The 18179-nt window shown below is 37.6% G+C and overlaps 1 protein-coding gene across 1 annotated transcript in view; it reads left to right on the plus strand.

Moving 5' to 3' along the window:
• LOC134002273 (vasoactive intestinal polypeptide receptor 2-like) overlaps window positions 1-17698 on the plus strand; it is a 36802-nt gene extending 19104 nt beyond the window's left edge. The window contains exons 5-13 of the mRNA XM_062441597.1: window positions 11413-11510; window positions 12325-12475; window positions 12774-12924; window positions 14175-14235; window positions 15851-15920; window positions 16425-16516; window positions 16671-16809; window positions 17178-17219; window positions 17332-17698. Of these exons, the coding sequence (XP_062297581.1) occupies window positions 11413-11510; window positions 12325-12475; window positions 12774-12924; window positions 14175-14235; window positions 15851-15920; window positions 16425-16516; window positions 16671-16809; window positions 17178-17219; window positions 17332-17505 (978 nt within the window). The 3' untranslated portion in view covers window positions 17506-17698. The remainder of the gene's footprint in view (window positions 1-11412; window positions 11511-12324; window positions 12476-12773; window positions 12925-14174; window positions 14236-15850; window positions 15921-16424; window positions 16517-16670; window positions 16810-17177; window positions 17220-17331) is intronic.
• The last annotated feature ends 481 nt before the right edge of the window (window positions 17699-18179 follow it).

Genomic DNA, 18179 nt, shown 5'->3' on the forward strand with positions numbered 1-18179 from the left:
GTGGCTTGTCAAGCATCCCTGTGTGTGTTTATCTGTTCGTGGAAGATACTCTGACAGAGATAAACGAAGAGTAAGGTTAGATGTGAGGACAGAGACGGGGGAGAGTTTTTTTGGCTGACAGATCTCTGACCTCCAGCTGATCTCTCAGCTCAGCTCCTCTTTTCTTTCCTCAGACCGCCGTGAAATCATCTGTCTCTTTCATTGTATCCTGAGTGTGTTTGTGTGTATCTGAAGTGTGTGTTTATACACCTAAAAATGAGGGAAATCTGTCAGTGGGCAAAGAGTTGGCCGCTCTTCGGGTCAGGACTGTGAACTGTGGTCACGTTTGAGAAATTTACTTAGCATCTCAAACTGAAAAAGGTTAGGATGTTAAGAAAAGAAGAGGAATGTGTTTGTGTTTTTATGATAAAGATGATGATGATCAGACTTGAATCACACTTGAAGTCTTTATTGGCCCAAAATTAAAAAGTTTTGCTTTTTTGCTGAAAAAAAAACAAACTTGAATAAGTTATTACCATAAATTCAGTGCAAATGACTGTGAATATATTTGTAGAGATTAGTACAAGAGTGACAGGTCAGATCTGTCATATCAGGATTAGACATTTAATAAAGAACAAGCAGCAGAAAATAACTTTATCATAACCCTTTTCCACAATATATTCCTAGGAAGTAAACTCACAAACTAAAGCTGCTTTTTGATCAAAAACTAATCTCTGGAACTAAAATAGAACTAAAAGTCCCTGTGGTGCATTCCTGTTTGAATTTTCAACGCATCTGGGGAACTAATTAGATCATGCAAATTGGACCCATGACATATTAAAACATAATGATGGGGCAGTATTAATACATGAGGAAACAACAACATGTCATCTCTTGTTCTTTATATTTACTTTTGCTTGACTCAGATTGTTTGATTTCCTGAATGAATGAAAAGGGGAAATCATCTTCTCATCGTTTGTTGGTTCGGTCATGAAACAATCTGAGAATAATCTGAGTTTTATTTCTCTCATTTGCTCACTATTTGTGCTCTCAGCTGGTTTCTACTCTCTCCTCTTTTTCTCTCTCTCAAGCAATCAAATCAACTTCTGAAAAAGAGATATTTGGGCACCAGCGGTAAATATATAAGTAGCCTTTCATCCGTCTTTCACATTATACAGTACTGTGCAAAAGTTTTATGCATTTAAGATCTATAAATTCTTCTCCATAATGCAACATCATCAGGGAGGTCTGTTGGTCCCAAACAACGAGCCCAAACACACAAAAAGAGTCATAAAGAACTATCTTCAGCAACAAGAAGAACAAGTAGTCCTGCAGCAGGTGGTTTGGCCCCCACGTAGCTGAGATGCTGAAATTCACATAAGAAGAAGAACTGTGGTCAGAACAACCGACCTGCAAGTACCTTACTGTGTGTAGGTGTACTGAAGAGAATTGCTGCTGTTTTAAAGGCAAAGCTGCTCACAACAAATATTTACTTACTATTAGAGGCTAAAACTTTTGCACGTACTGCAGTTTGTTTTTTCCATTTTGTAATGTTTTTGTATTCAAATTTTTAGTTTTTATTTAGATTTAGTTTTATTTTTGTTGCGGAAAAGCGTTGTCAATTCATTTTCATTGTAGTTTTCTTTGACGACGTCAATGCTGTCAACACCTTTCTTTCTCTCTTATGCCATCAGAAGAAATACAGTCCAGGAATCATAGCTTGAGCTGCAGGTAAAGTTCATAAGTCCTTTTTCAAAAAAAGAAAAAAAGAAACACATCCAATCCAAAGGAGCCATCAGTTGTATTCGGGTTAAACCTTCAAACTGCATGTATGTTTTGTGAAGACCTGCGGCGAGACACTGGCTTAAATGGCACTCTCTGCTCTCTAATCCGCCCTTGTCTGTTCCCATATCTGCTTTTTCACAAGATGAAGGTAAACTGGAGTTGGGAGTTTTTTCTTTTACCCTTCAGCCAACTCTTCAGAGGATTATGAAGTGGAATAGCACAGCTGAATATCTGACTCTGTGAATGTTGCAGGGGGTTGCAGAAAAAAGGGCCACCTCCTACAGATTTCCCTTCTCTCTGTGTTATCTGTCTACTGCGTTGGTGTGCATTTATGTGGGTTTGTGCCCCGAAGCATCCCGTGTGATGCCACGGAGCTTATTTTCTGACCTTCTCAGTTATTGCTTGTGTTCGTGGCTGCATTCCAGGACCCTTTGGTTTGTACTGAGCTTTAAACAAGTGAGTAACATGTAGGTTTAAGAGAATATCCGGAGCCATTATTGTGTTCATGCCACACACTCCTGCTCTCTGTGACTTACTTTTTTTATTGTATAGACTAAAAATCTTTATCATATCTATTTCTGACTTTTCCTCCTAAATCAGCTGATGTAAATCTTTAAAAAACAGCTTGCAGATATATAGTTTCATGTTTAAAAAAGGCTCAGTAATTTTGTAAAACAGCTGGTCAGTGCAGTTTTTGAAAACTGTGCATTTGTTGGGAACTATTTTCAGTGGTGGAGGAATCTACATTTGGTGCTCTAGCGAGTATTTTCTGGCAGCAGGACGGTGTGTGTGGGATTAAGTCAAAATAAACTACAGTGTGTGTTCATGGTGATGAAGGAACATGTCACCCAGTGCAGCAGTGTGACTCATTAATGTGTTTTTAATTGTTTTTAAAATATTATTAATAAAAATTCATAAAGTAGGTCTAATTGTTTTTAGACATTTTAATGCAGAATGGTTACATATTATATCTTTATATCTTTAAATAAGAGAGTTTAAAAAAAGACCAGACAAGATTGTCTTCATAGACAGGTTGTTGTTGTTGTTTCGGCTGGCTGTGGCTTAGGGGGTAGAGCGGGTCGTCCACTAATTGTAAAATTGGCGGTTCAATTCCCGACTTCTCCAATCCACATGTCAAAGTGTCCTTGTGCAAGATATTAAACCCTGTTGCTCCCGATGGCTGCACCAACACCCTGTGTGGTAGCTTGCCACCATCAGTGTGTGAGTGTGTGTATGAATAGGTCAGTGTGGCTTGTTTGTGTGGTTGGAAGACTAGAAACGAGCTATATAAGTGCAGTCCATTCATCATATCATTCATAATAATATCAGTATAACTTTTAATGTGATACAAAGTTAGTGTCATAAAAATGAGCAAGTTTAGTTCTAACAAGACAGCTTTACAACAAAGCAGTGGAATATGACTATATCAGCAAAAGAAGAGCTAGAAATCATGTGAGGTCCAAACATTTGTATCTGTATTTTTGTAGTGTCAAAATGTTCAAACAAACAAGGAATTAAATGACAAAAAAAGTAAAATCAATAATACAAATCTTAATGTCTCCTAAACAGATGAGAAAAATTGGTCTGGCTGAACTGATGTTTGAATTTTAAAGTGCTTCCAACTCTCAGAAAGACAAACTGTGTATCCTAAATATCATAGAGTTCAATGAGGTCTTAAATACTCTCTAGTAGAGGGAAATCTGGCCACTCTTAACACATCTTTATTTTACATCTAAAACTGCTCTCCTGTGGATACATGTGTATATTTTTCCTCGCCTTTCTTTCCAACACGTCTGTCACATCCTTGTATTTCTCTGTTTATAGTATCTTTATTTTCTCATTACTGGGCTGTTTTTCTTTTCTGTGTGTCTGTAAGCATGAACACCTTAGGCTTGTTTTGCTACAGTTTCAGACCTGGTTTTGGTAACGTGAGATGTGCATGCTGCAATCATATTTTTCTAATCTTCCACACATATGATAGTTTATATAGCAGCTTCATATCTTGGTTAATGGTCATTAAAACTGTAACTTATGCCAAGATGAAGTGCGGGCTGACCTATAAATACGCTCTCTGTCTTCCTGAACGACAGCTGAAACTGCTGATAGCGTGGAGATGTTAGCTGTTGCACAGAAAACGGATAAGGAGGCAGTTTGTACAATATTGCCTTGTATAGAAACATGCAGCAGACTGATCTGATAAACGTTCACATATAAACCATAACTGCAACTTGGCTTGAACTGCAGCTGCATTCTTACAGACTACATTTATTTGTGTAAAGATAGTTTGGGTTTTCAAAAATGGGTGACACACTGAGTCAGATTGCTCACTTTGGGCCTTATGCAGGAAGTGCCCATAAGAATTGGTTTATTCTTAAGAGGCATTTAAGAAACTTTCTGGCATTAGTGTAGAACTTTCTTTAAGTTACAAACAAAATTAACGAGACCTTTCGTACGAGTCAGTATTTAGACTCTTTGTGTGTTTGTTTTGGTTTTCTGTACTTTTGGTCATGGTTTTGTTCATTCGTATGATTATTTAGCTCATACTGTTGTGTACTGAAGTTTATTTGCTCAAGTTATCTGCTTGTGTTTGCTCAGTATGAGAACTTGAGGGTGGCTATATTGTGTTTTCTAGGTTATTAGTTTTCTGTTTGCTGTGTTACTTCACTTCTCTCTAGTTTTTTTTACCCTTCGCACCTGCCCTGCATCATGTCCGTTAGCCCTGTCCTGCACTGTGTTTTTCCCCAGTTTGCCCTTGTGTCAAGTCAATTGTTCCCTGTTCATTTATTAGTTCTGTCTGTATTAAAGTCTTGGTTTGCACTTCAGTTTTCTTGGATCCTCTCTTCTGTTCTGCTCAGTTTGTGCTGCTCTTCTCTGTTTAATCGGTTTATTTGGCTCTATTTATTCATGCTTGTCCGGTATTCGGTTTTTGCCCGGCTCAGCCAGCTTTTTGTTTGTGACCTGCATGAACCCAGTCTCAGAATAAAATACGTTTTTCTCTTCAGCTCCACTTTTGCTATTTATAACATCACAAACAGATAATCTGACTTTCTTCACAAGAAAAAAAACTTGTTTGTATGTATTACCATCTGGTTATTTTAAATAAAGTAAAGTAAATACCTGCAAATGTAGTTATTTTATCAAGCAAAATGATCCAAATTTTTTTTGTTTTTCTGTTTTATATCATAGTAAATTTAATATATTTGGGTATTGGATTGTTGGTTCTCTGAAATTGTGATGGACATTTTATATTCTAAACATTTAATTCATCAGAAAAACATGTTATGCAATATTGAAAAGAATCATTAGTTGCAACTTAAATCAGATGCATGCTAAGTTTGTTTGATCTTTGTATTTAAAACTGGTATTGCAGTTTTGAATCCATCACAAGAAATCAGAAGAAACTATTCAGGATCTTTTAAATCAAATCACTAAAGTAAAAGAAGAAGAAAAAGTTATATTGGCCTAATCTGAATTAGTCTGTCATTTTGGTATTTGGTGCAAAATTAATATTCTATTCTATTATCCTCACCACAGCTGCCAATTTAGTGAGCTTTTTTTTTTACATTTCAGTCCATTTTTAATAGCTGGTTCACGGTGTTTCTGCAGCTCTCAGTCCAGCATCATGTTGTGTTGCAGCTGACAATCATTTAATGAACATGTAGGTTGTAATATTCTCCCTAATAGCTCTCTGGCGGTCACATGGCTACCCCTCATTTTATTCATGGAGTGCTTAGCTTTAGAAAGAAGTTTTTAGCATCGAACTTCACGTCAAAGCATTTCCCCTTTATTTCTGTCGCAGTGCAGCTCCTTTGATGGATTCATAGTTTCTTATCGCGTCAGCTCCTCTAATACAAACTCCTGACACTGATGTATGAGTCTGTTGATTGCTGACAGCGAGTTGACTTACTGTAAATGGTTTTGCTTGTTTTTGTTTACTTGCAAAGTCTAAAACAGAGCAGCAAACTGAGGAAAATGGGGATGAACGAAAGTGAGTAACCGAGACTAATAAATAACGCACTGCACACACATCACAGCAGGACATAAAGATGAATTTGAACAGGCCTGATACCCTCACACAGACAGACACACAGCTGGCTCGTGATCCTCTCCAGAGCCCTCAGGTGTGGGATTCCCGTTCTTTGACTCTCGATGAAGCTTCTATTTGTTTCCTGTTGAAGAGACGGAGGTTTTCCGTCTGGAAAACATTCTGCTGAGACCAGACGTCACCGCTGGCACTCGGCTCACACACACTTCACACACAGCAGATAGGGTTGATTATCTTCATCATCCCTCCGAGTCGAACTTTAAATCACACACGAATAGTTTTCAACGAACCTTCAACAGACAAGACAAGGTGCCATTTTGTGATCTTCGGATATAAAGTTCTGTCTTTAACCTGGTTTTAAAGGGTTTTTGGTCATTTTCATACTGTTACGATGTCTGATGTCTGTGATAAACATGGTGAAAGCTCCAGAACTTGATATGACCATAAGTAAAAGTGGTCTCTGCAAGTCTAAATCCAAAACTTCAGCCTCCACTGAATGTGCCGTTTTGCAAAATTGCCTCTACTTCCCTGTCAAACTGAGGTCAGATTGTTTGCACATGCCCACAGACAGCCGTAAATTACATAATCTTTGTTGCTATGACTGCTCATGTTGCAAATTTTCGCACATGTATGTGAAAAGTTTTTAAATAAGGAACAGGAAAAAGAAGTGAAATCCAGCTACTATAGTTTGTATCTTCTGGAGCTGGCAGAAGCTTCCTGAAACGGACCAATCAGAACAGAGTGGGAGGAGAGGAGGGACTTAAAACCTTCACCAGCAGACACAGGAGCTATTGCTATTGTACTTTACCTTCAGCCTCCACTGTTATTTAATTATTTATTGCACGTCACATTTAATTTTTGCTCTTGTCACCATTTCTTGGTCCATATTGCCTGACATTCTTTGAATGCTTGCATACTTGGCTAATAAACAAAAGAGACAGGAGCTAAGACAGCCTGTTTCAGACAGATGCTGAACTGAGGGGCTGCATGAAGAGCCAGTGTAAGATAAATAGTTTTTTTTTAAACTGTAAATCATTCAAAGATATTCCAGCAGAGCCCCAGAATATAAATATAGACCTGGAAATATGCAGAGTATGTCCCCTTTAACTAATTTTCTGTAAATATTTAAATACATGTTTTAAATTTAGACATAAGAGCATTAGCTTTCAACAATGCGATTGAAGAACAAACAATTCAAACATTTTTCTCCATTATAATTATTATTTTAATTGTGTATCGTGACCTTTAAAATTCTACGGTCATGATTAACTCTGCAAAAACATCTAAACATGTCCCGTGTGTGATGTGGGGAAGTTTAAAAAAGGGTTGAACTTTATGCAGACGTCTTTCAACGCACTGAAGGGACCAGCAGTTAAGTTCATTTTGATTTCCTCATCTTTCCTCAGCAGACAGCATAGACTTATTTTTCCTGCTCCACTCAAGAACTTCAAATTAAATGGAGGAAAAGCTGTTTGTTGCATGCTGTCGAGGGTAGATATAACTATAAAGCAACTGACTTTAATAAGAAAAATGAGGCATGGAAAACACATCACTCAGGAACTGAACTGCAGAAAAGTGTCTGTAAAGTGGCAACGCGGGAGGAAGAACTTCCCAATCTAAGCTCAGGGTGTAAATGATTTGCTTGATGCTAAATACACCTACAAGTTTCAAGCTCATGGTAGACAAAAGACCACGCCATCACACCACAGTATGTTCAAACATCACACATCATTTGTCTCGTCTGTTTTACACAGTTCGCATAACAAACCTCTGTCAAATGTCTCCAACACTCTGGAAAATCGACCTGTTTGTCTTGAACGGGTCTCTTGGTAGCTGAAGTTTATGAAAACATGAATGAAAACAAACTTCTCAGGTAGCCAAAATGACTCCAGCATGCAGAAGTTATATCATCATATCTAAAGCTTTTATTTTATGATAGAAAACAAAATAAATAAATATTTTTAAATAAATATTCTTAAATGATTCCACACAGAAAAAGAGTGAAAAAAAGAAAGAGTTGCAGTTAATTGTGACCAATGGGGTGTTCAAGCTTTAGTATAGAACTTTATTTTTGAGATTTTATATATTTTGTACACTGAGTCACAGACTTCACACATGAAACAGTAAAATATTGATCAATATTGTTAAAATACAATGTCAATTACATTATGTTTGGCAATAAATGCCATCTGCATGTTCACATTGTGTCCTTTAATGAAGAAATTCTTCATTTGTCATCAATTTCAAATAAGCAGCCATTAAATCAGTTGTTGATTATTTAATTTACATGTAAAGAAAGCAAATTACAGTCGGAAGAGCATTTTGGTTTGAATAATTCTGACAATATGACTTCTGAAATATTTCAAATGAATCAGTGCTGCAAACTGCATTTTCCTAGTGTCACAGTAGTGGAGATTTTGTTGGTGAGCGGGGTTGATCTTTATCAACTGGACCGATCTAAATATGCTTTTAAAAGTTTGTATTTTTCCAAAATGCTGACACAACAAGGTTCAGCAGCATCAGCTAACTGAGCAGCTCTTACTGACTTCCTCTAATATGTTAGCTTCTTTTCAGTGCTAAAATGTCTTGTGAAATACTCTCATACCAAAACCTTCCTTCAGTGAGAAATGGCTCACAGTCGGCGTTCTGGTTCATCTCACGACTTTGTCTGCACATGTTAAAAAAGGAAAGAGACAATATTGGAAGTAAACTATTGTCTAAAATATCATTATAAAGTGTAGCATTAAGACTTTTGTTCATTGAACCTAAGGGAGCAAGTCTAAGCCTTGAAAGTAAGAAGTCTGACTCTGTTTTTATCTTTATGAATTCTGCTTTTAATCATATTTTAACTGTAATTTGCAAATAATTGTGTTAGTAAATAATAGCTCCACCTTGTGGCCAGCTGTTGTGCTAATTATGTTTTACCATGAGGCAACACATTGAAAACCAACAGCACCACCATATGGTCAGTTATGAAGCACTTTGCATTTTGACTAGTAACTTGTGAACTATGAGGCACAGACTGAAAATTGGTATTCTTGATATTCAGGTTCTTTCAGGATGTGCTCAGCATGTTCAACAACCTAACAATTTGATCTTTTACCTGTAGGTGGCACTACAATACAAATACAACCAAAAAGTTACGATGCCAGCAAAAATCGATCAGCATTTTGTGAGTGTATGCAATTGAAATATCGGAATACTTTGAAAAGTTTGGCAACTTTTGACAACTGGAGTGCTGTGAGCTTTTGAATTTTATAAAAATTAAACATCTTGCAGTAAATATGTCAGCAGCTGGGCCTGAAAAAAGCAGCTGTCAGCAATCACCCATAGTTTCTTCAGGTAATGCAGATCTTCTAGTTTTTAAATATTGACAGAAAGCCATGGCTATAATGTGACAGACACAAATATGGCTCATGCTCCTCTTGTCTTGGTGATGACTTTGCTGCTTTACGACACTACAAAGCACACAGAAGCAGGAAATAAAGGCAGCCCACCAGATTCAGACTGTTACCACAGCTAGGAAGCTGCTCAGCCTAAAGTTCAACATCGCTTTAATTCTCTGATGTCAGCTAGGAAGACAGAAAGGGCGAGCCAGGGAGCGAGCCAGAGTTTATGGATGGAGATGTGTTTGGACATAGAAGGCAGTGTGGCTGCAGCAGACCAGAGCCAGCAGGTCATCAGCTCCCAGCCAGCGGGCCTGAGAATCAAACTCAGGAATGAAAGTCTGATGCCAGGCTGTGAGTGTCTCTGTAGTCTCAGACACAGTTCTGCAAGAAGTACTGAAACCCTTCACTGAGGCAAAAGTGGCAATGTGCATCACAGTCCATATGGACTTGATGAATGGTGGACTTGGACAGTCCGTAGATTTTGCAAAATCTGCAGCCTGGAATCTGTAGGAAATTTCTGCTTAGATCACACCCACACAGTCCGGAAGGAGTTTTTGAGTACTAAAATTTTCATAAACAGTAACTTATGTTTATTTTCAAACTTTGCATGTTTTGCAATGGATTTTTTTAGAATAATCCTTTTATTATAGTGCAGTTTAATGAAAAACAGATGGACAGTGTAAAGAGTGTAGACATTACAATCAACGTGACTTTTATGAACCCCAACGTACTTCCCATCCCACATAAATAACATAAAGAGAAAAATTAAGTTCACAAATTGGTAATGCAGAACATTTTAGTGATATTAATGACAAAGGAATTCAATAAGTAAATAAAATGATTTTTATTTACTTGAAGTAATATATATTTGATATTATAGAGCAGTGCCTCCTCATTTACAGGTGCTTTAAGTTAAAATTAAGAAATATACTGTATCAAAATGAAAAAGTAATCACTGTGTAGAAGAACACTGACAATGAAAATCCCCAAAACCAGAAATCAAAGGTTTTTGGGAAAAACCTTATTAAGACTGAAAGAAAGAAAGAAAGAAAGAAAGAAAGAAAGAAAGAAAGAAAGAAGAAAACAGATGAAAGTGGGCATGGAGTGACATGGAGGGAAATAAAAAAAGATTGACGAAGAAGAGGAAAATGAAAAAGTCTCCAAAAATGGAAATCTTTACATAAAATACCAGACAGTGTCTCAAGAAGATACTTAAGAAAAGCAGCTGGATAAGTGGGTGACCAGGACTTTCCACTTGTGTATGTGTGTCTGTATGTGAGTGCGCGTATGTGTCAGTGTGTGTGTGTGTGTGTGTGTGTGTGTGCATCCTCCTGCATTTTATTTGTATATATTTGGAACTTTTAAACACTTAACTGATGTATTAGTCGGATTGTAAACCCACTTGTTTGCATGTGTGTATTTAAATGTGTGTTTAACAGTATACGAAAAAAGACTCATGTATGTCTCAATGTATATATTCTGTGTGTGTGTGTGTGTGTGTGTGTGTGTGTGTGTGTGTGTGTGTGTGTGTGTGTGTGTGTGTGTGCATGTGTGTTTGTATGTCCAGTTAATTGCCAGATGGTGTGTCATACATGGGGAATGTTGTTTATAGATGATGAGAGAGCGATGAACGCCAGGCACCGAGATTCTCACACACACACACATCTTCACAGTCCAGTTCTGAAGGGTTTGAGGAGCGTTTGTGATGTTTTGAAACCGACCACATCCCCATTTTGATCTCACCCTTAAAATGAGTTTCAGACACAGAAAACAAATTTCTTTTTTTAATCATTCTCAGAAAGCCACACAGCTCTGATAAGTCAACAGTAATTATTCATATAGTCATTCTTGTAAATTGGAGGGAAGGTTCGGTGTATAATGTCACAGAAATGTCACTTATTTATTATTTGGATTAAAGAAGTTAAAATAGCTTCATGCAAATACAAATAACTATTATGTGTAAGTTTAAAAAGTAGGGAGCAGCGTCCCCTAGTGGATGTCTCATATTATTTATATTTCATTTATGTAATGTATTTATATTTTTTAACAAATAATAAGAACTGCTTCTGTGAAATGTAATCAAGAGAAACATACAATGATTAAATCTAGTCAAAAAATACAATAAAAAGGCTTAGGCTCCTCATAAGGATTTTAATTCTACATTTTGTGTTTAATTTATCTTATGAAATGTATTTTGTGTGTTTGTGTGTCCAGCTGGTTTTCTACAGGGTGGTAAAGATTTTGTCCACGCTTGGTCACAGCCTGTCCCTCGTCACTCTGCTCACCAGCACCATCATCATCTGTTTGTTCAGGTAAACACACACACTCACCTGTCCACCTGTCCACCGGTAACACAACCACTACCAGTTAAACCAGTGAATGCAGTCTTCATGTAACACGGTTTAAAATAGTCACACATGCATTTCCTCATACCCCCCAAAAAAGTGATATGATATTAAATAAGCAAAAAAAAGGGGCTCTGTAAAGACAAAACAAACAAAGGAGTGTTTAGTTTATACTTTTGTTAAAAAAAATTATTATTTTTTGCCTTAAGAGAGTGTTACACTTTTTTATGTTAGGCCTTTAACATAATAACCCAGAATATTTATAAAATAACCCTCCAAAATGTATTTTTATGCAGAATCTTCACTGTACTGTATATATTTCTCCTACAGATTACCTCTTCAAATCTTGTTTTTCTATGCAAAAATGCTGAAAAATAAGAATATTTTAATTAACATTCCTGACAGTGGACGACTGTTTAGAGTCAATTGTGAACATCTGACATTTACTGACAAACACGTCAGACTTTGTGTGCAGAATAAAAAGTCGAAACAACTTGGATATTTTAACTGAGGTCATATGTATGATAACTCAGCATATGAACATAAACGTACATGTTTCCTAACACTCATACTCCTCAGGGTGATAACAGTTTGTTGTAGAAGTGTGTGAGACTGATGAACGCTGCAGCTCGGCCTGGATCAGCTCCAGCTGTTCACTCGGCTGCTATCAGCGTGTTTAGATACCACATCTTTCACTGGACTGATTCACACCCTGACACCGTCTGTAAACACACTTCTTAACATGTGTCTTCTGTGTGTGTGTGTGTGTGTGTGTGTGTAGGAGGCTCCATTGCACAAGGAACTACATCCATCTGAACCTGTTTGTGTCGTTCATGCTGCGAGCCGTGACCGTGCTGACTAAAGACACTCTGCTCTTCTCAGATGACTTCCCAGATGAAGAAAACACAGACTGCGGCACTCAGCCCTCACTGGTGACCTCACACACAAACACACACACCCCTATTTTTATTGTACTTAAAAGGACCTTTACTTTCAACTTTTCTATTCACCTATAATATAATGGGTAAAATGTAGATTTATTTTTAGCTACTGAAGACACAATCATCGTCTGGTGATTTTCTACATTTTTATTATTGTCAACAAATCTCATGTTTGGATCCAAACAAACAATGAACTGATTTACTTAGAAGTATTGTGCATGTATTGAAAGTCAGATATATATCTTATTCCTCTGTTGTCACTTGTATGTAATAAATAATATTGTTTCAGGTGGGCTGTAAGGCCAGTCTGGTGTTTGTCAATTACTTCATCATGGCCAACTTCTTCTGGTTGTTGGTGGAGGGTCTCTACCTGCACACGCTTCTGCTCGTCATCCACCACTACTCCACCCGTCTGTCCCTCTACATGCTCATCGGCTGGGGTAAGAGGCACTGCAGCACAAATACCAACCTGGATCTTATTTTTTCTTAGTTGTGGTCATCATTCCTATCAAAACATTTAACCCCATCAAGTTAAAACCCTCTGCACTTAGGCAGGGAGGAGTTAGGAGTCAGGTCAGCCTTTAAAATCTCTGCTGGGCAGTCCAAATTTTACTCAAACTTATCTTTATTTAATTTCTTATGGAGATCCCCAAATGTTCCAATATGGCTGAAGTTTGAGAAAGAGTCTTAAAATGTGTGGAATTATTATTATTATTTTATTATTAATTTACCTAGAAACTTGAAACAAAAGGAAAAGATGTCAAGAGGTTAATAACTGCAATTTGGAGATGCAGTGTCATGACTGCATGTTGTCTTTCTCAAAAGTATGAAATTGTTAAAATGTACACGTTTTCAATCATTTCTGTATATTTTGTAATGACAAAAGGCATGAATGCACACTCCTGATGTTCAGCTGTGATGTAAAATAAGGATGGGAAGATCAATCAGCATAAACATGATGCAACTACCCTGATTAAAGGCCTTGCAACCCCACACAGGTGTTTTCACTTACATGCCTGATTAGATGTAAGCTTATCTGAGGACTGTGTGGGCATGTTAACATGTGTCTGCCCTCTAATTAGTATTGTGGCCAATTTTAGGGAGGGAGAGATTACACAGTTGTAATTCTTATTGGGTTTTTGTTTTTTTACAATATGTCCAAATGTAATATGCAATTTATGGTGGATAAAACTTGAGCTAGTAGTTGGAAGGAGGGTGGTGCAATATATAAATACACATCACTCACATGTTGTCAATTTAAACTCACAATCAAGTCTGTTTCTTTATTTTTGCAAAACATTTCTTGCATAACACTTCAACCGAACACTCACACGCACACATACAGCGCGGACAGAGCGACAGACAGTACGTCATGCTGGTGAAGTGGACCAGTGTAGAGTCTTTAATGAAAGGTCGGGTCATAAACAGTCTCCTGGACTCGGACTGTTCGCCAAGTTCCGTTCTGCCTCTGCCATGTGACAACTCCTTGCACCATCCATCATCACTTTACCAACACTTCCTCCCTAATGCATCATCATCCAGCCCCAGCTGTTTAATGTACATGTGTGTAGACATCACATTTCCTGCGTGGCACCTCATGAAGATGTTCTGTGTCTGGTAGACTGAGAATCTAAACAGACTTTCTCCCCCTCTTCCATCCTCTCTCTCTCTCTTTCTTCCTCTCTCTCAGGAATCCCTTTTGTATTCATGGTGGCATGGATTATATGTAGGATAAACCTTGAGGACACAAGGTGAGTCTGCTCCTCCCGCTCCAGTAGCAAATTGAAGTGTTTGTATAATATTTTAATAAACATGAAGACTGTCAGGCTCTCGTGGCCTTTAGCGACACAGCCAGGATTAATAACGTTAGGTTTGTTGAGTTGGGTTTTTTATTCTCCTCAGTACTGTACAATACAGTACGCCTACAGTTGTGAACAGGTGTCGGGTGTATATTTGAAGAATGAAAGAGGTTTTCGTCGCTGTAATCATTCCTTTTGTTCATACTGACTATTAAAAGATCCTTCTCAAATGTGCTTTCAATGTAAGGGATGGGAGCCAAAATGCATTTTAAAAGTAAATGTGTCATACCAAGTGGATATCTGCCACATTTACAGTTTTTTTAGCATGAAATTCTCTTTTTAGGTTTCCTCAGATAGTGTTTCCCAGTTGAGTCGCAGTGGAAGTATAGTAACAAAAAGAGGGACTTTGCCACTAAAAAGACTAACGGTGAAAGATATCTACTTGATTTGCCTCATTTGGACAGCTTCATATTAGCTTTAGATAAACTTGTAAATACATGAAAGTTTCATCATCAGACACACAAAATAGAAAGAATAAAGGATGCAACCTGTCATGAATAACTAGAAAGATTAGCCCATGTGAAAATCTGCCACAAACTACAAAGAAGAATTTAAACTCTCTCTATACAGACACTTCTATTCTTATCTGGTGTTTATATTTCCATCGGCCACAGTAAACCCACTATGACAGTGTGTGTTTATCTGCACTTGACAGTTCACACTGAACCGTGCTATGAGAGGTCAGAGGTCAATGAGGAAGAGCGCATGTTGCTCCACTGGTAAATAGAGGAAACAAACTTGAGTGAGAGACAAATTAATTGTTGGGAGGCCTCATGTTTCTTCTGGGAGTGGTCGTGTTTGTTTTGGATTGAAGCAGATTAGAGTGCCATTATTTCTGAGAGGTTGATATCATCTCATTGGTAAATGTTAAAACTGAGTCAGAAGAGACAAAGACAAGCAACTCTGATATCTGGCTTGACTTGTAGGGCAATGAAGAAACATAGAAAATATAAATATTATACAAACATAAAGGTGTATTTATTCAGAATGACAGACTAACGAGGGATGAATTTGTTCAATCAACTGTGAGTTCATCCTGAGTGATGACAGAAAAAAAAGTCAATCCGTTGTACTGTACAACTTTCTGAGTCATCACTTTGCCAGATTACAATGAGAAAAGTGAAAATGGCCCTGCATACAAGTATATAGAGAACAGCTTTGCCACGAGGAAACTAACAAACTTTTCCTGCTGTGTTATTAAGTTAAATAAACCTGTGCTCACAGCTCAGTCCATTATTTGTCAGTAAGCCTTGGGATCTGTGTTAAAGGAAGTTTGCTGCTCTAATTTTCAATATTATAGCCAGAAACTTGAATCCCACAGACGAGAAGTTGGATATCAAAGTCTGGCTTCCTCATGTTATCGACAAAATACTCAATCCTGTCAATAACATACAATTTGGACTAATATACTTAATATAGCTAATGATAATATGCAGGAGGCGAGCTCACCTAATAGAAACACTAACACACTTGTGAAAAGCTCTCTGATTTATTTATTTCTTTTCAGGTGTTGGGAGACTAACGATGACCCCATCCCCAACAGACTCATGGAATGGCCTATTGTGGCGTCTGTCATTGTGAGTTTTGTGCCAGTTTTGTCATCTTTCATCTTATCATGATGAAACTCAAAAGTTCAGTAACATGACTGATTTTAAGACGCATATATAGGGTTATTTAACGATGGATTATTTCTCTCAAATATCCTGTTTTTGTTGTTTGTGATCATTGTTTGAAATATTTTGTGAAACTACAGAAGTTTTACAGTAGATTAAGGATTCTATTACATCTAAAAAAAAAAAAAGGAGACATAATGCTTTTTTTGTGATATTCTGTCAATGATTTAATGTTATAATGTCAGATATTTATTTTGAACAAAGTTATAATCAAAGTTAATCAAAAAATGCCGCCTTCAAAATAAAAAGTCCGGGCTTTAGTCTGCTCTGAACAATTAATTTACAAAGTTACCTCTACTTCCTCCTCATGATTATGTCAGATTATTCGTGCATGCCCACAAATGGCTGATGTTGAAGAAGTGACGTTTGCTAATGTAGCACTGTCTCTCTGCTGTGTGTCTCCACAAGGTTAACTTCATTCTGTTCATCAGTATCATCCGCATCCTGGTGCAGAAACTGCGCTGCACTGATGTTGGGGGAAATGAGCAATCACAATACAGGTACACTCCCAAAATAAAGAATATGTTCTGCTCTCAATTTGAGATATTACAAATCCGAAAACAAAAACATACTATATTTAAACGTTAACAACTGAGTGTGATCCAGTGCCATCGTGCTATGTGTGTGTGTGTGTGTCTGTGTGTGTGTGTGCAGGCGTCTGGCAAAGTCTACCCTCTTGCTGATCCCTCTGTGCGGGGTGAACTACGTGGTGTTTGTCTATCTGATGGAGCCGGCTGATAAAAATATGAGACGCATTAAGATCTTCTTTGAACTGGCCCTCGGATCCTTCCAGGTACAGAACCACCAGTGCTGGGAAGGTTACTTTAGATATGTAACAGGTTACAGATTACTACCCTAAACATAATAATGTTACTATTTGAATTACTCGCAAATGTTTTACACTGGACAATAAAGCTGAAAACTCCATTAATTTCGTCCATAATGTTGTCAGACATGTATTATAACAGTCTGAGCCAGTCAATGACAGGGCTCAGATTGTAGGTTCAAAAAGATTCAAAATATGCAGCAATAACATTATATTAAAAGTAATTTTTCTTTGATGCCAGAAGCCTTTTTGTACAGTACTTGTCATCTTTAAATCAAAACTATTTAATGATGCCTAATCAGTAACAGTTGTGTATATATGTGTGTGTGTTTTAGGGTCTAATCGTTGCCGTTCTCTACTGTTTCCTTAACAGCGAGGTGAGCCTACACACACACACACACACACACACACAGGTTTCCATATTCATGAATATGAGTATAATCTTCCGTTTCACAGACACATGACATCAACTTTTGTGTTTTTGAAAAGGTCCAGAGCGAGCTGAGGAGGACGTGGAGAAGTCTGTCTCTCAAGCGTTATGTGGGGCGGGACTACAGGCTACACGCCATGTCAGTCAGCCGAAACGGCACTGAAAACTCCTCCCAGTTCCCCCGAAACTCCCGAGCCCAGTCCATCCTGCAGACTGAGACCATTATGCTCTGACCACAAGACAGAGAGGGTCTGTCTTTGTAGAGACATTCAGAACTGATGCTCGTTTTCAGAGGGACTCATACTGCAGAAGTCGAATTGAAGGACACTTTTTACACAACATATCGTTTACTGCAGGATTGAACCTGAGACCTGCAAACGTTCCTAAGGTGAAGGACATCTTATTGAAGATGTATTATCACACTGGTTCCCAATATCATTCAACTTCACACCATCCCCACACAAAACAGTGCCTGCTGCAGTCAAAATCATGCAGAATGGAAACACTTTTTTTCCCCAACTGATAAAACATCATAAAAGAAATGTACAGGCTGATCAGATTTGGAGTTAAAAAAACAAACAAAACAAAAAAACCCATTCAAGACAACTATTGATTAAAATAGTGAGTTGTGATTTTATGCCTGCATTTAAACCACAGTGATGGTTAAAAAGGGCACAGAAACTATGTATTAGTAATATTTTGTTTGTAATTTTATTGATAACCAAATGAGTTAATATGTGAGGTGGAGAATAACTGAGTTTGACAATCATGAATTAAAAAAAAAAAAATCATATGACCCCCAAGTATGAGGGCATGGCAGACGTCATGCCACCTTCATGTTTGATGGGAAATGACTGCTCTTGTTAGCCTCCTGGTGGTCCATAAAGGTAACTACTGGTAGTGACCA

Source organism: Scomber scombrus, chromosome 20 (assembly GCF_963691925.1).
Source record: "Scomber scombrus chromosome 20, fScoSco1.1, whole genome shotgun sequence".
NCBI classification, from domain to species: domain Eukaryota; kingdom Metazoa; phylum Chordata; class Actinopteri; order Scombriformes; family Scombridae; genus Scomber; species Scomber scombrus.